This window comes from Mytilus edulis, chromosome 12 (assembly GCF_963676685.1).
Source record: "Mytilus edulis chromosome 12, xbMytEdul2.2, whole genome shotgun sequence".
Classification (NCBI taxonomy): Eukaryota; Metazoa; Mollusca; class Bivalvia; order Mytilida; family Mytilidae; genus Mytilus; species Mytilus edulis.
Window position 1 is genome coordinate 58401215 of NC_092355.1, and position 21320 is coordinate 58422534.

Below are 21320 nucleotides of genomic sequence, written 5' to 3' on the forward strand. Positions count from 1 at the left end.
AAAACTGAATGCCAAGCGAAAAACAATTCAGTTGATTTAGAAAAAAAGAGAGGAAATTTTTGAAACCAAAAGTTAATTTATTTTTGTGTACCTTAAACAGAAAACCAGAAGACAAAACTACAAGCAACACTGAAAACGGAAAAGCCATAAAAACTGACAAAAATCAAACACTTTTAATCACGTGACACAACTGCCATGTTCTGGATGGTGTATAGGCATTTTCAAAGGTTAGCACAACATTCAGTGACAATGGTCTGCTGTATTTATATGATGTTAAAATAATGACGTACCACTTACGACATCAACGACCAGGAGTCAGAATCAGATCATCAATAGCAATGTCACCTCTGAATGAATCGCCTCTGGTTACTTCTATCGTGATCTGAAAAAAAATCAAATAGTCTTGCGATACAAAACCACAACCTTATTCTTTACTTTTGACAAAAATATGTTTTTTTTTAAATTTTAAATCTATCTTTTAATTTTTGCTTCGCTTCAAGGTTAGTTTCAGTCGACACACACGTCATCTTGAAACATTTACTCATCACATATATATTCTATTTAGTTGCTCTATGATGCGATTGAGATACAGCAACAGCTTTTGGCTTAAATGAGAAACCGAACTACAGATTGTTCTCAAGGATGTACTTATTCGAGGTTTTGCAATTTGTGTCAAATGTTCGGGTTCCCTGGTGTTTTTCCATACAATACAAGGTAAACTATTTTGCCCAATAACACCCATTTATTTTTGTTCATATAAGACTTAATAGCTCATGAAAGGTCATTTCCAAAATATTTAGCAGATTCTTGATTTTCGTTCTTTTGTTTTGAGACCCAAATAATACCAATGCAAATATAAGGTAAAAGTCCAAGTCAACCTTTTCCCGCCATATTTTAAATCTCAAATATCTCGAAAAGGAGGTCCATGACCTATCTATATTTTTAGCTTATTTTTATCCTTAACGAATGCTTATAGTATCAATTTGAGATTGTTGATTAATTAATTTTTACATACCTTACCTAAGTACATCCTTAAATGATCAAATTATAAGTCTTGTATTTCTAGTGTCAGGATAAGATATCAAATGCCGGAAAATTTACTATATATTTTAGTTCCGAGCAACTGTCATTAATTCACATTCGTTTTATTATGCATATATTGCACACTGAAATTCAAAATTGAAATATCCAGAATCAACATGATTTTTTTTGCCTAGTTCATCTACAATATGCACGATTTATTTTACTAAACGATGTTCCCATACAATCTTTACAAAAATGCATTATCTGTATTTTATAACTTCTGCCAATCCATGCACACATCTAGAGAGGCACACCTCCATATTAGTGTCTATTTATAAATGTTTTAATTTTCAACAAGTAAAGTGAACAAAATTGATTCGTATCTGATATTCTTCCTCAGTCATAAGTAAAATGTTACTGAACAGCCAGTTTAAAAGTTCATCTTAATACTGTATATATACAAAAGTTGATATTTCAAGTCTGAGTCATCAATTTTATATATATATATCAATATCTGAAGATATCACATTTCCAATATTAATCAACAACCACATGCACCAATATGATCTAAAAATATAAATCAATTGCTTTAAAAAAGCAATTGTAAACGGTCTTTCCCCCCTTTGAAACATGATTGTTTGTTATGTGTGTGTGTTTATTTGTTTGTTTGTTTCTGTAAGGGGTCTATATTATTCCGGGAAAGTTTCATGTTTAGTTCGGAAAGTTTTTATTTTATTTCAGGTCCAGCACGCGACTTCTCGCGCCAGATTGAGGAGACATCACGTGACGCGGGTTTATAATAACGAAAACTTAGTATTTTTATTCCTTTTCAGGTGGGGACGTTGAACAGACAACAAGTATAGAGACGGAATGTACACAATGTAATTTCTTTTGTCATTGTAGGAAATTGACATTTTGATCACAGTTCACCAGCAGTGCATGTTTTGGATATAATTGATCCGGTGTAACTTTAATACACGTTGAATGATTATTTTCTTATAATGTACATTTTTCAGCACCAGTTTGTAACACAGAAAAGTATTTCAATCTAGGAGCGGACATTTTATTGGAGCATTTCACTGAGATTTACGGACCTAGCAAGCGATTTTTACGGCATTGCCATTTCTTTTCTCTAGGAAAATTCTTGAGAGATATCTGCACCACATTGAACTTTTAGTACATGTATGGCCTGCTGACTGCAAATTTTGGGGTCGATTGGACTTGTAGTTTCAGAGTACATGTGGATTTTTTTCAGAGGAGATGTAAGAACAATATTCAAAATCAATTCTTCTTGAATAATTGAGAGTTTTTTCCTTCCTTATTATTTTAAATGTACTGTAATAAATAAACTGTTATACATATTGATTGATTGATTGATTGTTGGTTGGTTGATTAATTGGTTGGTTGGTTGGTTGGTTTGTTGGTTGATCAATTAAACACGTGGGATAGGGTCCCTTGAAACAGGCGAAAAAAACCAAAATGAGACCTTGGACCCCGTATTAAACACATGAGACGCAAACATGCACTGATTGATTGATTGATTGATTGATTTATTGGTAGGTTAAACACGTTGATTGGTTGATCAAACACGTTGGTTGATTGGTTAAACACGTTGGATAGGTTTCTTGAAACAAGCGAGAAAGAAACAAATGAGATCTTGGACTCAATATTAAACACATGATTGTTTGATTGATTGATTGGTTGGTTGGTTGGTTAAACATGCTGATTGGTTGATTAAACACGTTGGTTGGTTGGTTAAACACATTGGATAGGGTTTCTTGAAACAAGCGAAAAAGAAACAAATGAGATATTGGACCCCATATTAAACACATGAGACGGAAACATGCACTGATTGATTGATTGGTTGGTTGTTTGATTGGTTGGTTAAACATGTTGATTGGTTGATTAAACACGTTGGTTGGTTGGTTGGTTGGTTGGTTGGTTAAACACGTTGGATAGGGTTTCTTGAAACAAACGAGAAAGAAACAAATGAGATCTTGGGCCCCATATTAAACACATGAGACGGAAACATGCACTGATTGATTGATTGATTGGTTGATTGATTGATTGATTGTTCGGGAAGACAACTCTTATATGGGAAAGTATTCGGTTTCGCAGTGTCAGTTTCAAAAGCGCATAAACTGTTCGATATCATATTTCATTTATCTAAGCGACATCTTGAGAAACAAAAAAACAGCGAAGGAAAAAAATTTGGCGGAAGAAAAAAAAAATAATAATAATTAAAAACCAATTGTTCAGAGAACAATTGAAGGTCTTTCAACAAAAAAGGATCTATTTTGATATGAAAATATTAAAATTCAGTTTAAAATGTCAGTTCCAATGGCTTTATGATGTATAAATATGAATTTCGAGCAAAGGTCAAAATCTAGAACGTCCAATTAACCTTTGACCTTGACCTCAATTTCAAGGTCATAGACTAAACATCTCGAATCAAAAGACACTAGTTCCTTAATATGTATGGTTCATGAGTAATATCACTTTACGCATAATTCTAAATATAAGAGTGGCGAAAACTCCCGTTTATTGTCTACGCACCCTTGCAACCAAAATTTATCAGTTACGACATGTCGCAACTAACAATTTAGTAAAAATAATTTGTCGATATCTTATAAGGTTAATGAAAATAAGTGAAAATAAGCCAAAATCAAAATTTAGAATTTGACCTTGACCTTTGACCTTGACCTAATTTTCATTTTTTTGTACCAAGGATCTTAAATCAAACGACCCTAGGTCTCTATCACTTATGGTTTACCAGTTAGAAATGCATATCACTTATATCATATACAAAAGGGGGGATAACGCTCATATGGAGTCTCCGGATAGCTTCGGTCAAAATAAAACAGAACATCCTGAGGATATAACGAGCAATTTGGAAAAATAAATTTGTCGGTTTCTTATATGGTTGCGAAGCCTTAGACATAACAAGAAAAACAGTGTTCGGGGAGATAACTCTTACATGGTAAAGGTTTTTGTTACGCGGTGTCAGTTTCAGAAGCGTATGAACTGTTCGATATCATATACCATATATCTAAGCGACATCTTGGTAAACAAAAAAACAGTGAAGGAAAAAAAATTTGGCGGAAGAAAAAAAAAAATAATTAAAGAGAACAATTGAAGGTCTTTCAACCAATAAGGCTCTATTTTGAAATAAAAATATTAAAATTCAGTTGAAAATGTCAGTTCCTATGGCTTTATGATGTATATATATGAATTTCGAGCAAAGGTCAAAATATAGAACGTCCAAGTAACCTATGACCTTGACCTCAATTTCAAGGTCATAGACTAAACATCTCAAATCAAAAGACACTAGTTCCTTAATATGTATGGTTCATGAGTAATATCACTTTACGCATAATTGTTAATATAAGAGGGGCGAAAACTCCCGTTTATTGTCTACGCACCCTTGCAACCAAAACTTATAAGTTACGACATGTCGCAACTAACAATTTAGTAAAAATAATTTGTCGGTATCTTATAAGGTTAATGAAAATAAGTGAAAATAAGCCAAAATCAAAATTTAGAATTTGACCTTGACCTTTGACCTTGACCTAATTTTCATTTTTTTGGACCAAGGATCTTAAATCAAAAGACCCTAGGTCTCTATCACTTATGGTTTACCAGTTAGAAATGCATATCACTTATATCATATACAAAAGGGGGGATAACGCTCACATGGAGTCTCCGGATAGCTTCGGTCAAAATAAAACAGAACATCCTGAGGATATAACGAGCAATTTGGAAAAATAAATTTGTCGGTTTCTTATACGGTTGCGAAGCCTTAGAGATAACAAGAAAAACAGTGTTCGGGGAGATAACTCTTTTTTGGGGAAAGTATTCGGTTAAGCAGAGTTGGTTTCAAAAGCGTATAAACTGTTGGATATCATATTCCAAAAATGTAAGCGACATCTTGTGAAACAAAAAAACAGCGAAGGAAAAAAATTAGGCGGAAGAAAAAAAAAAAAAATAATAATCAGAAGAAATCCAACAGGTCTTTCCACGGAAAAGTGGAAAGACCTAATAATCAGAAGAAATACAGTAAGGTCTTTCCTTATAGAAAAAGGATTAATTGGAATAGGGCTGCGCAGTCCATAGCTTTTTTGAAAGCCCAAACTTGTATAATATTAAAACTACAATCAAATGCATGTCCGAGACACGATGTTTTTTTTTTAGAACGTTAAATGCATTCAATGCATTGGAAGCGATTTTCTGGATATACATGTACTTACATCAGGAACGCTCAAAGCCGCTGTTTGAAAGCCAAGGATGTATACGGACCGTAAACGTTGAGGGGCTATAAACAAAACAGGACCCAAAAATAGCCAAGTCCATCTAAAGCTGACTTACACGAGGGAGTCGCAACTTTGGTAACTGTTTAATTGCAAAATTTCTAAATGGGCTATTTTAAATAGTTAACTATAAAATCATGTCAGTACCGAATGATTCTAAAGATATTTAATTAATTGGTTATAACATTGGGTCTTTTTTCACCCAGTTTTCAGCATCTTTGTATCCTTACAATATCCGGTGCTATTCGAGGTGTTGCACGCAATGTAGTCTGCATCTGAACCCATGTCATTGTGTGGTTCACACACATGCATGTGAAAAGTAAAATACAAAAAAAAAAATGAACCTATAAACAGAAAGTGCCTTAGCAAAAGGCAAAATCTCATACACAACTCTGCAATTTTACGAAATTTAATCGCTTTCCAATTTTTTTTACTCAAGTACCAAGCATAATACAGTGTGTTGGCTATTTCTTGAAAATACAAACTATTGCAAAATATCAAAGAAAAGAAGGCATTAATTCCTGATGAAATAACAACATACTTACAACAGGGTTATTGAATTGTGGTATTTCTATAGTAACATTTTTCCATTGGTCTGGATTTGGTTGCACTCCAGATTTCTCCCAGATACTTGTCAAAGAAGATGTTTTGTCTCCAGCAAATACTTTTAATGTACCCGGCAGGCCCTTCATATGATACTGGAATGACAGACAAAAACTACTTGCTGAAAAATAAATTAAATTTATACTGTAATGATTTCAAAATAGTACCTTCTTGTTTTATATATCTCATTACGTGTGTTGTTTCACTTTAACCGATGTTTGTTACATGAAGTTATTTGGTTTTAGGTGTTCGAAATAGACAAATTTAAAAACCGCTACGGACAAATAAACTTTATAAAGTGTTGTTTCTTTATTATTCAACAAGAGCATGCATACAAGCAACAGTAGTATATCGTTGTTCGAAACTCATAAATCGTTAGAGAAAAAAAATCCAGGTTACATACTAAAGCTGAAGGGATCGCATCAAATATAAGAGGATACATGTAACAACGACACAACAGAAACACAACATTAAAATGTAACACACACAGAAACAAACTATGATATAACAATGGCCATTTTCCTGATTTGGTACAGGACATTTTAAGAAAAAATGGTGGGTTGAACATACCCGTTAAGCTAGCAGATTCTGTTGTAAGTACAGCTCTACTCCCATTCGCTATGCTTGACACCTCTGTGTACATGTAGTAACTTCCTTCAGCTGCCTTTGTTGGTCCAGTATTTGAAGAAGGTGTACCACCCTAAAAATCAAGAGTGTTATCTAAATAAATGGTAAGTTTGGTAATACTAAGCTTTGGACATCATCAACAGAAAACATTTTACGGCTCTTCCCTTTTTAAGATTGGGGTAAATCAACTTAAGATGTAAAATGAAATTAAATATTCAATCATTTCAATGTTTGTTAGCTGTATATCATGATATTTTAAAGTGTGAGGAAGAAACCAAAAAAAAAAAAAAAAAAAAAAAATATAACCTTTATTTGTTTTATGAATTGCTTTACTGCTTAGTTTTTCTATCCAGATGGATGAAACAAAGGCAACATAACTTAACCGTTATTCAATTGTAAAAAATGATGAGGCTAAAACAATTATGGATAACTTACAAAAACCGAGGGAAACACATAAAAAAAACCAAAAAAAAACCAACGGAACAACATAAACATTGAACTACAGCAAAATAGAAACGGGCTATTTGACCGCGTACAGGTCATTTAACGAAAAAAATGTTGGAATGAACATTATAATGGATGACAAACCTCCCGTTTATATGGCAATGTTGAGAATAACGCAAACATGACATCGTGAAGTGACAAGAATCCAGTTTAAATAAACACAAGAACACTCAGGAAAAATAAACACGTTTGTATTTTTATATACAATGTTTTCTTCTTATACCTAATCACCCAGTTCATTTGTAAGATCTTGATTTAAAAGCAACTATATCTACACGATTTATTTGTTTTACAGTTTGATTTAAAATAAGTACCGACATCGCTTTATTATACAATTAATTATCTAATTACTCACACAATTCTATATTTATATTCTTGCTATTGTTATAAAATATATAAAAAACATAATTACATTCCTAATCTTAATTTAAATCCAATTTGTAGAAATTCACCTGTGACCTGACTTTTGAGGCGTTGATCCAGTTGTGTGGCGGACAGTTCGTACTTCTATTGTGCTGTTTTTGTGTGCTGTTCTAAATTGTCTTACGTGATCGGTTTTATTCTGTGGTTAGCATTTCAAAATGTACTATGTATTGTTTATTTGTGTATTTCTCTGTCCTAAATATGTTCTTGTGTTTATTTGTACTGAACTCTGGGATTCTGTCATGTAATGTTATCATTTTAGTGTATTTTTAACATTCCATTAAAGCATGAGGTTTGGCTAGCAACAAATCCAGGTTTAACCCACCATTTTTTCATAAAACGTCCTGTACCTAGTCAGGAAAATGGCAATGATTATCTTATATAGATATTGGAAACTGTGGTATAGTTCGTTTCTGTGTGGGTTGCATTGTAGTTTGTTTTTTGTTGCACTTCAGAATTTCTGCTGTTTCGTTGTTTTTTTTCGTATATTTGATGTGTTTCTCTCAGTTTTAGTTTGTAACCCGGATTTGTTTTCTCTCAATCGATTTATGACTTTCGAACAGAGATATACTACTGTTACCTTTATTTATATTTTAATAGGGAGTGTATAGCACTTGTTTCATGATACTTCATGTGTTAATCAAAATAAAAAAAAAATTACTTTGTATTACTTTTTATTATATGGTATGAACCGAGTTTAATCCGAACTACAGCTGGATACAGATCAAGCATTGCATGTAGATACTAGTTAATAAAATAATGCGGTGTTTACTCGCATGCACTACATAAAAACATTGTGGTAACTCTTTGTTAACTTGTTTAAGTAGACATCAAAAGTTAAGGGATGTTTACATTCACGTTTATCTCCTCGTTCACGCGAAAGAAACTCGTCCTCTAATGTTGTTCATAGTAAACGGATGGCCTTCACCTCTGCATTAACGAGAAAAAGGCACGTCTTCTATCTTTTGGAAAAAAGTTACTGCATGGTTACTACCGCTTGGTGGGTACAGGAGACACAAGTTGACATATACACCCAACTGTAGTGTGAGTGTATCAATATGTTTTTTACATCTTATATTTAAAAACGAACATCATTCAATGAATGCCACAATGCCATCTATTGTATTCTTTATCTACATTATTAATACTATACCTCAGTATGTTTTTTCTATATGAAAAATAATTAAATAGTTTTGCTTTTTCATTCCACAGATTATTTGCCAGTCAATAGCTTCAAAGACTATTACACCGGTTAATAGTTTTATAATCATATTTCCCGTACTTTTTCATGCTTATTTTTCATTGGACAATATACTGAAACGCAGTCGACTTTAGCGTTTGATAGTTCATTGATAACATTCTGGCGTATCACAAACAAAAAACTTGTTAAGTCTCATTTCATTTGCCGAAAGATTTAAATACAACAACAATGTAATAAGTGTGCACGTGAATTGACACAGGTGACCGACAATGGAATTTACTATGTTACGTACGTAAAAACAATGATTTGTATAGTTTACAAACCTTTGGTCAAAAGAAATAAATAAATGTTTTATTAACTTCAAAAAGTGGGGTCGAAATATTATACTGATAGTTATTAACTTCAAGTAGTGGGGTCGAAATATTATACTGATAGTTTGTTTTAAGTAATATTCTAAGTTCTTTGCATGCAGCAACTCCATTATCTTGTAACCGGCATGATGAGAAATATAAGGATAAAATAAAATACATGTGCTGCTTTTATACGGATGAACCACTTTTAATTTCTTTCATACTGACGATAGGTTATAATCCTAACAATGTCGTAGTCACTTATAATACGTATCTCATAATACTGATCCATTACAATCATTAATCAGTGGTTGCACTGACATTCCTCTTTTATTATTTTCATGCTATAAAACATACACACAGTACAAAAATGTAGCTATAAGCGTACCATAAACGTAGGAAATTGTCCCCCAAAGATAGAAACAAAATAACTTTAATCGTATCATTGGTGCACATGAATGAATTCAGTGAAGGCATGTTGTTGTAATAAATTGAAATGTTACATCGGCGAAGATTATTTCTTATGCATGTGTGGAACCAAATAATAAATAAATACTTGTGAGAAATCGTAGTTTCAATTTCAGTTTCAAGGAACAATTCTCTTGTTTGAATTCGGGCCTTTTATAGCTGACTATGCGGTATGGGCTTTGCTCTTTATTGAAAGCCGTAAGGTGACCTATAGTTGTTAATTTCTGTGTCATTTTGGTCTTTTGTGGATAGTTGTCTCATTGGCAATCATACCACATCTTCTTTTTTTAAATATAAATGTACTGTTTTCGATTTTAAATGGATGAGCATTTATCTTTCAATTTTTTACTGTACGAATAGAGCTGCATAACATTGTTGACCTTTCCGCTAAAGTATATGTAGTATGTATTCGTATTTAAAATGAAATACAAAAAAAACGTGTATGATAAACTGATAAACAAAATATCAAGAAATTAAGGATGACTAAATGCATGCACAAGAAGAAACTCACATTTCTATCGATACATGTGAATGATTTAATGAATAAACACTTTTTTTTTAAACTGTTTGTGTCTATTTACATAGATATAGGAGGATTTGGTGTGAATGCCAATGAGACAACCCCCAATCCAAATAACAATTTATAAAAGTAAACCATGATAGGTCAATGTATGGCCTTCAACACGGAGCCACTGAACAACAAGCTATAAAGGTCCCCAAAATTACTAGTGTAAAACCATCTAAACGGGAAAACCAACGGTCTAAAAATATTTACAATATATAATTTACGTTCGTTTTTCAACCGAGAATAGCAAAACCTAATGAAGTATATCGTTGGAGTTTATAAACTACATTTAATCATCCCCTGTGCCATGATTGGCCATCTCCGTTTTTTCTTCACAAAGCATGGTTGGTTACATGTTATGAATTTACTTACAATTTCGGTTTTTTTTTTCCTTCAAGTAAACGGAATCAGAAAAAAATCGCTATCCTATGTCGAATACATAAAACTTGGAAAAGAATATGAAGTGTTTGTAGAAAAGTACGGTTTCTTTTTTCAAGTACAACGTTAATTCATCGAGTCCATTGAGTAAAAGAAAATGCAGGATTAGCAAGGGGGGGGGAGGAATAAATGAAAAAATATGTGAATTGAGTTTTTTTTATCCTACATAGAACTTTTGATGTCGTCCCTTGATCTAGAGGAGACATTTAAATTGAATATTTAGATGTGAAAACTGTTAAGATTTTAAAGTTTAAACTTTACTACCAATTGCAGAAAACTATAAAACCAATGAATTTCACATGCACATTTATAAAAGCTAAAATTGTGATTGGAATCATGTATGAGAATATGTCGATGGAAGCTTTAAACGACCTTGACAAGATACGTGAATATTAATCAGTCCATTCAACGTTATAGTATGTGTGTTCTATTTTCGAAAGTGTGAGGTCGAAAGTTTGAATTGACTAATGGAAACGATCGTTCCTTCGAGAGTTAAACTAATAAAGTTTGTTTGACTGATTACGTCGCACTACCTTTCGCTAAGCTAAGCAGCATATGAGTGTAATGACGTCATCAACTATTCTGCTTGAATTTATGTACTTGGCAACGTCAAACTCTAATATCGTGAATGGTATAATGTGTTTGTGTCGATCGTAATTTCACTTACAAGAAATCTTCGCGATGCATTTTTTAAAGATCTAAAATATAGTATTTAATTTATAATATGGGTCTTTCGTCGTGTTCTAAAACTGTATTGCAGTTGGTGTACTATAGCTAGAATTTATAATATGTACAGAAGTTAACACAAGTATTTCTAGTCTTGATTGCAATTAATGATATATTTCCCAATACAACACGGACTATAAAAAAAACCCGTATAGTTCATCTTGTGCATGTCAAGTTTTGTGACATTTTTCTTTTCTTTCAGATGTATATGTACTCTTTTAGAAAGTTAGTTAGTTTGGTATAATAAAACACTGTATGATTGTGTTGTTCAGTATTATAAAACACCTAATGACTGGTTGTGTGGTTAATAGCAAGTTTGTTGTCCCTTCGCATACCAACTATTACCCTCGGCTTCGCCTCGAGCAATAGTTAGTATCTCAGGGACAACAAACTTGCTATTTGCCTCACACCGAGTCAATAGGTGTATACTATCATATGCATAACGTTTTGTAGCAGAACTCCATGAGCCTATGGTTTACAAAGCATTAAAATTTAACATGACAATATGTTTAAGAAATAAAATCTTAGCATTTCAACATCAAAAACATTGATGCATAACGTATTAATTATATCAATTAAGGATATTCATGATATACTCAGGTGAGGTTTAAAACATTTTTTCAAACGTTTGGATTTTTTTTTATGATACAGGGTAAACTCGATTGCCCAATAACAATCATTTTTTTAATTTTGTTGGCTTCAATGGCTTATCAAAAAATTTAACAAATGTTCAGCAGATTTTAGATTTATTTTCTTTTATTTGAAATTTAAATGATACCAAAGCCAATATATATAGGGAAAGGCCCGAGTAAGCCTTTCTCAGCCATATTTGAAACAATTTGTGCATATTTATTTTTGTATTTGTTATCTCTGTCTGTACCGTTCCTTAGTTTACATAGTGTGCCAGTGACCTAACCTAATTCGATATATATTGGGTCAGTATATTCCATAAGGGGTAAGAGTGAAGCTCGAATTTCCTAATGGAATTTACTGACCCGTATATAGCGTATCACTAGATTAATAAGTGACCTGTAAAAACTATCAAGACATCAATATCGTAATCAAAAAGGACCTACTTCCATTGGTCGAAGCTGAAACACCAATAACTTGCTAGCTTTAAGGAGGCTCGAGTGTACAAAATTAAAAAAAAAAAACCCAACATTATCATTACAAATCAAAAAAAAAAATACACTTATCTATTAGTTTTTACTTTATGATATGGTACAAAACTCAATTCGTTTTGGTCTCAGGTGACTTTTAAAATGTTTATATCATTGAAAAAATTCCCAATTATCTCCCTTTGGTAAAAAAAATGCCATGTTGTTGCATTGAAATTAAAACATCTTTTTTAATTCATCGGTGACCTATATTTGTTAATGTTTTTTTTTGAAATAAGCTGTACTTAAACTAAACTGTTCTTGAATTTAAGCGATTTCTGTAAAAGAGGGACGAAAGATACCAGAGGGACAGTCAAACTCATAGATTGAAAATAAACTGACAACGCCATTGCTAGAAATAAAAAGAAAAACAGACAAATAATAGTACAAAAGACACAACATAGAAAACTAAAGACTAAGCAACACGAACCCCACCAAAAAATGGGGGGTGATCTCAGGTGCTCCAGAAGGGTAAGCAGATCCTGCTCCACATGTTACACCCGACGTGTTGCTTATATTATTACAAATATAGTAAATAGTATAATTCGGTAGGTCACATTCGTGAAAAGGGAATGGTATTGTAGTTACGACATGAGGAACATATCCGATATCATCTGTGAAAGGGTTATTCCATAACGGTCAACCAACTCGTGATGGCGTCCGTTAAATTTACGAAGGGATGATTTCAACTTCATAATTTGAAAATCTGGGTTTAAACGCTTCCTTATGAGCAGCAATCCGCTATCAAGGAAATCAAGATTAGAAATACAACCCTAGGAATAACGTATCAATTGGGAGATATATATAATCTGTATGCAGGCGCTGCTGGAATGTTGCTACATAGAAATGGAAAGTTCACAATTCGGAAGCTGAAATCATCTCTTTTGTCGTAAAGTTTTGTTTTCCATCGACCCGCTTTGTCCATTTCTAGATGAAAGTCAAGATATAAGGCAGACTTAATTGTATCTGTGGTATACTTTATCTCTAGTTCGTTGGGATAGATTCGTTGATTATAGTCACCATTTTTTTTTATTTAGCGAGAGAACATCATCTATATAGTGGAATGTAAAGTTAAAAGATATTGCTTACTTCTTAACTTCTTTCCTAAAAAGTTCCTGTATGAAGTCAGGCTCATAATTATTACGAAACTAGTCGGCAAGAAGAGGGACACAATTGGTTCCCATTGGAATTCCGACAGTTTGTTGAAAAACAAGTCCTTTAAACTTAACAAATATGTTGTCTATCAAGAAATCAAGCATCTTGACAATGTCAGTTTCGGAGAATTTTTTGCTTGATTCAGAGGGATTCTTCACAAAGTAGGACTGATCCTTCCCCAATACTATATACCAATATATACGTTCGCCATTCTTTTTAATGAAACAAAGTAATACCAACTCTTTCCATTTGTCTTGTAGTTTGAAATTGGGAATACTTGTGTAAAGTGTAGAAAAGTCAAATGTTTTAATACTTTTGCAAGATGAGAGAGTCTTAGATAGTATGTACTCTAAAAGATATTTGGAATTTCTTAGTATCCACATCTCATTTTACTACCTTTAGAACAGGCAGTTTTACAATAATTGGAGCCCGGCTTTTTTATGTTTTTATAATTAAGTTATTTTAATTTCGATATTACCTGTTTTTTCTCTTATTAGTCCAATAGAAAAAAAGTACCGTAACAATATGCACGCTTCTTTCGATGGCAGATTGTGAGCTTAAATGAACGGTGACCCCATATTTTTTTATTTTTTCCATTAAATGTAGGATAAAGGAAAAAAATAGCAAAATCCTATATTTAGTTTTTTTCGGGAATTATTCCCGCGAAGCCCCCTTTTTATTAAGGGACATAGCACTGTGTATTAAAATAATCCCCACCTACTGACTTATATGGAATATACATGGTCTCCACGCGGTTGTTTTTCACCGATCATATTCCCAGTATAGGAGGTAAGATAAAACTGCATTGGCTTTATGAGAATAAAGAAGATAAGTATCAATTTTAAATTCTACATTTTTTTTTTATTTCACCAAAGTACTTTCTTAAATGACAAATAGGACACGAATAGATACGTGAGCTTTCAAAATAAAATAAAAAAATGTTTTTGACGCAAAATTTCCAAATCTATAATTTTGTCACAAAGTCCTAAAATAGTTAAATAAAAAGGATTAGTTAGCGCAAAATAAAACCAGACTTAGTTTTGCAAAAAGCTAAGCGACATACGCATGTTAATATCAGTCTTTAATCATAAACCAATTCTACATGTTTTAATGGGTCGTATATTTATATATATATAACTAAGTCGAACAAATTGTAATGACACCCAACCAATTGTTTTAACTTACAGAATGACGTGTCCAGTCAAAATTATCCTGTAATGAATTCTTGAAAATACATGATGCATCACTCTCAAATCCACAACTGTAGCGACAGTCTGTCAAAATATAAAACTAATTTGATTTAAAAGGCTATTACATTTTGAATTAAGTACATGTGTAAGATGCATCATTTTTTTTTCCAATGTTCAAATTCAGCGACTGTAGTTTAATGGTATCTTACTATCGTAAATCAATTAAACAGAACATCAAGGCAAGGAACTAAATCTGAGGTAATCGAATAAACTCTAATTAAGAGAGATCAGATTCACAGGTAGTGTCCACTAATGCATTTATCACCAGCAACTCAGACCAATGTTTCTGAAATCCCTTTGAGTGTGATCATTACAATTTTAATAATCAAATTGAGAAAATTTGCGCCAGATGACACAGAGGGTATACTTCTGCAGAACGAAAATAAATTGGTCAACTTGTAAAGTGAAAAAAAGTAAAATGACAAAGTCCAAAAAATCTGAACGGAAAATCCCTCAGAAAATGGCAAAATCAAAAGCTTAAAACACACCAAACAAATGAATTACAAACAATTTACATCATATTTATATCATTCTTTAATCATAAATAAATTTTGCATTTCTGTAATTATATATATAACTTAGTCGAACAAATTCTAAAGAAACCCTTGGTTAAGGCAATTCCTTGTTTAAATACGGCGAATTACAGACAGTTATATAGTCAGCTAAGGTTCTCCCTTACATGACAGTCGAAAAAACTTCCGTTATATTGACAATGATGTGTGAACAAAACAAACAGACATATGAGGTGAAAATGTCAAAAATACGAAACAATCATTTTGTCATATGTTTCAGTTCGAAGTCGTCCCTGTATGACTCTTTAGGCAAAATAAATCAATATATTAAGCAGACCATTCTATTTTTAGTAATGTCGTTAATATGAATGTCAGGAGATTTAAGCAATGATTGAAGTGTGGGTTATAAAGTGTCAATACTTCTAAGAAATCTTATCATATGGTATGACTGACTGACTGATTGACTAAAAAATCTATGACACACATGAGAAGTATAACTTTTTGTACGGCCGACTTCCCTTTATTCTCAGTTGGATGGGATTGACATATGTCAGATAATACGTTTCACGTGTTTAACTTGTGTTCAGATTGGATGGATGTTGTCATCAATGTTTTTTTTATATGTTGTTATTCAAAACTGCCCCAATTATGTTATGAAGAAGAAAGACTGAAATATTCAAAAAGAAAGCATAACTGTCAACGTTTACAAACGGCTAATCGATATGATCTGTCGGTGACGTAACTTACTAGCGACGTGTTTTCGCAGTCTGAGAAGTTTAAACACCAGCTGTATATTCATGTGATCTTTTATTCTGCCAATTTTGACTTTTTTATTATTGTAAAATTTTGACTATTTTATGATTGTAAAAATTCGACATTATCAAGATTCGCCTGTTGGGTGATGCATGCATAGCATGTGAGGTTTTCCCTTCAAACTTATTTGAAGTTATGCTTGACCTATTATTGAATGATTTAAATTCTAGCATTGATAAAACCATGAACGCTATATCGAATTTGTAATTATCTTTACGGAAAAACAAGTTATTGATTTAATAAGAAAAAAATCTTCTACAATTCTTTCGACTTCATTGATGATGTATGCCTTACACAAATTTTCTTTTCTGAAAAATTAAAATGAATAGTCAGATAAACTCACCATATGATAAGCAGACATAACCGTTACTTTTCGACAGAGCACACTTTGTATCTTCAGGACAGGGATTGGGCCAACAGCTATCGGAATTCTGTTAATGAAATTTACTGATGCTGTAAATTATGAAATTATTGCGTACATTTATTATTGCGATTTTGTCATTTTAGACTAAAATACGATTTTAATTTTTGCTATATTGAGAACTATCCTGTTTAACTCAAATTGAAAACAAAATGCGAGTTTAAATTGTTGCGATAATGAACCCTGTCGCCCTTTTCGCAAAAATAAAAGCATAGCATACATTTCTGAATTAACTGTAATAAAATTGTAAGAAATTTAAAAAAATGTTTGATATGAATGTGAATTAATTCAGATGTGGGGCTTACATCAGTGAGGCAGCAACCGAACGACTAAAAAATCAACAATGATCCGATTCAAATCTGCTGCGTCAAACATAGATAACATGCATTGCCTCTCTTTTTCCTCTATTTTTTATAACAAATACTAGTGAAAAGTATCTTTTTTTTTCTTCTTTTGATTTACATATATATCCGACTGTTGAAATATATCGAACTAATTAGGATTAAAGAGAAATGTAATCTGTCCTACGCAACCACGTGTACTGGGTTTGTATTTATAGTAGCAACACTATGGGTGTTACATGAAGAGCAGGATCTGCTTACACTTCCGGGGTACCTGAGATCATTTACATGTTTTTGTGGGGTTCGTATTGTTTAGTCTTAAGTTTTTCTATGCTGTGTTTTTATGTACTAATGTTTAAGTGTCTGTCTTGTTCTTTTTTATACATTGCGTTTATTCTCGACTAATGAGTTGGAATGTCAATCTGGTATCTTTATCCCCTCCTTTGTCTTTCTCCTGGCTTGGTGTGAAACTATGGCTGATTCCTTAGTTCCTGTGCAGTGTTTTTGTGGACTGTTGTTGTCTTTATCACATTTTTCACATGTTTTATGATTCAACTCCTAAAAAGTCTGACTGCAATATATGTAGCGTTTAATATCCAGATATTCTTTTACAAAAAGTGTTGGACAAAGAATAATAGGACTATCAGATAGTCTATGCCGATTTATCCAACAGCTCTATATATTTATGTCCAAAACAAATTGATGTTTTTATTATACGTATTTCTATTTGTATCCATCTTATGAGTTAAGCCTTTTAAATCTAATTTTGATAGTTCGTTTTTATGTTGCACTGTTACACCACTGACCGAGTCTAGGGGTAGGGAATGGATGACGTTTACGTGTTAAATCCCGCCACATTCTGTATGTATGTGCCCGTCTCAATTCAGGATCCTGTTATTCAGTGGTTGTCATTTGTTGATGTTTTTTTTTTGTTCTTTTTTTTGTACCTTCATTAGGCCGTTAGTTTCGTTTGAATGGTTTTCATTTGTGATTTTGGGACCTTGTATAGCTGAATATGCGGCATGGACTTTTCTCATTGTTGAAAGCCGTACTTACCTATAGCTGATAACTTCTATGTCATTTGGTGTCTTGTGAAGAGTTGGCTCTTTGGCAATCATACCACATCTTCTTTTTAAATGTGATAACTTACCATCGTCCAGCTATCGATATATGTATATACATGTCCTGGACTATCAATAAGCTGGTCATCTAATGAAACAATCAAGTTAGATATGCTTTGATTCCACGACAAAAGTTTACACTGAAGCTTGTCATGCCAATAGTTAACACCAGTACATGATTTGTATCGCATAGCTTCTCTTATACACATTCGTAAACCTATATTGTCTACTGAAAAAATAGTGTCTGCAACCATTCTTTTGTTTTTATGGAAAGTGCCACCGGTTATAGTGACCGCATCGCATAATCGAATTCCAACATGAAAACAACATATAAAAAGACAATATTGAAATGTTGCTATATTGCACATTTTACATGTAGTTTTCTACGAATGGTTGATTGCTTATAAATTCTTGTCCATAAAATCAAAAACACAACACAATGAATAAGTAAAATAAACGATATAGCAAGACTATCGAACTATATGTGAATTCTAAAGCAGGAAGTACATGATTAGACAAAACTGTAACAACCAATGAAACGAGTGCCAATCATATTCCTGACTTGCAATTGCTTATAATTTATTCTAGTTCATTGATCTTGACTAAGGGTTTAATTATGATCTAACGAATAAACCCATGACCTCAATTTTCGTCTTTTAATTTATTGATGATCTGCAAAGTTTTGAAAGCTTTGCAATAAAAGATAAAGTTCCATTTGTTTGGATCTCAGGTCCAATGGCTTTTGTGAATGTCATACTTGTTAAAAAACGCGTTATTAATCATGTGCATTGAAGGTTTCTTATAATCATAATTAAACTAACTTGACAGTGTTTCTATTACATTTACGTACATATTTTGTTATACAAGATGAAATTGTGGAAGTATTTGGTGGGGTCCGTGTTGTTTATTCTTTAGTTTTCTATGTTGTGTCATGTGTACTATTGTTTGTCTGTTTGTCTTTTTCATTTTTAGCCATGGCGTTGTTAGTATGTTTTCGATTTATGAGTTTGACTGTCCCTCTGGTATCTTTCGTCCCTCTTTTAAGTGAAGACAAATTCGATGTTTAGAATTCCCATGACGAATTTTTCTAGCGGGTAGAGATTACTCGGCAACCGGCCTTGCTATCATAATTATACTTGACATACTGTGAAGACATTTATCCAATTTTAAAATCGCATATTGCCCGCAAGAAATCTTTTATTTCGGCATTTTATTTGTGTTTTGTTAGTCTTCAATTTACTGACGTATACCAAAAACCTTTCTATTCATTCGGTTAAGGGTTATTCCAGTCTTCCTCACTGCAGCAAAACATCCTTCGGTTTATTTACATCTTTTATGGTGCCAGAAACATATCAGTTTTTTTTATTTAAATACAATAGGTTGAATTAAAATCTTATTATATAGACACAAAGAAGTAAATAGTTGTGATAAATGTACAAGTTAAAAAGGAACAGGATATCCAATCTTAAAATCACATATTGACCGCAAGAATTTTTTTTTGTGTATTTTATTTGTGTTTTGTTAGTCTTCAATTTAATGATGTATACCAAAATTTGTCTATTTATTAGATTAAGGATTATTCCAGTCTCCCTCACTTTAGCAAAACATCCTTCGGGTTATTAACATCTTTAATGGTTCCAGAAACATATCAGTTCTGTTGATTTAAATACAATAGGTTGAATTAAAATCTTATTATATAGACACAAAGAAGTAAATAGTTGTGATAAATGTACAAGTTAAAAAGGAACAGGATATCCAATCTTAAAATTCCATATTGACCGCAAGAATTATTTTTTTTTTATTTTTTTTTGTGTTTTGTTAGTCTTCAATTTAATGATGTATAACAAAATTTTTCTATTTATTCGGTTAAGGATTATTTCAGTCTACCTCACTTTAGCAAAACATCCTTCAGTTTATTTACATCTTTTATGGTTCCAGAAATATATCAGTTATGTTGAGTTATATACAATAGATTGATTAAAAATCTTATCATATAGGCACAAAGAGGTAAATAATTGTGATTAATGTACAAGTTAAAGGAGTTCGCTTCTCAGTTTAAAAACAAATAACTTTTCAAAACTATAGTTTATATTTATAGGGGATTAATAAAGGAATCAACAAAAAATATATAGGTCAGTGTGCTTGTTTACGAGATATTAGCCATTGGAATTTTAGCGGGAAAATATTCTCTCTTGACTTTTCATAGATTTATCATTAACAAGTTTAAATTCTAAATAACTATTAAAAAATATTTAAAACTTTTATAAAACTTTTACAGATGGCTTATCATTATACATGTAAAAGATTTATAAAAGAAAAATGGGTGTCAATGGGCAATTTTTTTTAAGACATTTAAATGGACAAAACTAGAGGATTCCGAAAATCTGACAAATATAAAAAAAAAACATGACAAGCGAACTTCCGTAAAAAGGAACAGGATACCAAGCACAGAGTTAAAACAAACACTAACAGAAAAAGATTTTATAAATCGAAATTAGACATACTTTGAGCAACACGATGGGTAGCACATGGCAACTCTGAAATACCTTGGATCACCCGTTGACACGTAGATTGGCTTGTACAGCTGACTATGCGGTATGGGTTTTGCTCATTGTTGAAGGCCGTACGGTGACCTATAGTTGTTAATTCATTGTCATTTTGGTCTTTTGTGGAGAATAGTCTCGTGCGCAATCATACCACATTTTCTTTTTTATATTGTATTGTTCAGTCATAAATTCTTTTTTGAAGTCTTCTTTTAATTTTATCGTTATGTTTTGATTTTTAATTTATAGTTTTCTTCTAGATCTAGAGTGATGAGCTTTGATTATACCTTTTTATTTCTTCTGTCATGATTTCAGAGAAAGGCTGATAACCCATCTGTCAAAAGAAATACTATAGATGAAACGGTATTTATTTCCTGACTGAATTTGGTTTAGGCATCCAGTTTAAAAATTTATTATTTTTTTGATTATTCAAAATAATATCATTCGAAACGAAGCCTTTTTCATCTATAAAATCATTTCCATGAATTAAATCGCTTTTAACTATTTGAAATTATAGATATATTTTCATGAATAAAAAATTCATAACTGTATAATATTTGTTTTTCATATGTATTTATAAATGTTATCTTCTTTTCATTATATCCCAATCAGTTAATTGCCATTTTTCAAAACAATGAAATAACTAAACCTCAATCGATATTTTTAGAATATGACCTACCGAATAAGATGATATCGGGTTTGTACTTTTTAAATGTGTTTAAATAGGCTTTTGTTGTCTTTTGTTCGTTCTTCTTATTTGTTAAGACATTTT

At 32.1% G+C, this 21320-nt stretch overlaps 1 protein-coding gene across 2 annotated transcripts; it reads right to left on the reverse strand.

Moving 5' to 3' along the window:
* Positions 1-290: 290 nt before the first annotated feature.
* On the reverse strand, positions 291-20882 carry LOC139497348 (MAM domain-containing protein 2-like). 2 transcript variants are annotated; one of them, XM_071285560.1, is made up of 6 exons: positions 20836-20882; positions 16466-16575; positions 14733-14821; positions 6504-6633; positions 5876-6054; positions 291-382 (listed from the first exon to the last, which is right to left on the reverse strand). In XM_071285560.1, exons 4-6 carry the CDS (start codon positions 6574-6576, stop codon positions 302-304), a joined length of 333 nt encoding a protein of 110 aa, XP_071141661.1. In that variant the 5' UTR covers positions 6577-6633; positions 14733-14821; positions 16466-16575; positions 20836-20882; the 3' UTR covers positions 291-301. The 2 variants fall into 2 exon arrangements, with proteins under 2 accessions (XP_071141661.1, XP_071141660.1); XM_071285559.1 differs by lacking the exon at positions 20836-20882 and having other exon boundaries at positions 16466-16702.
* Positions 20883-21320: the final 438 nt, after the last annotated feature.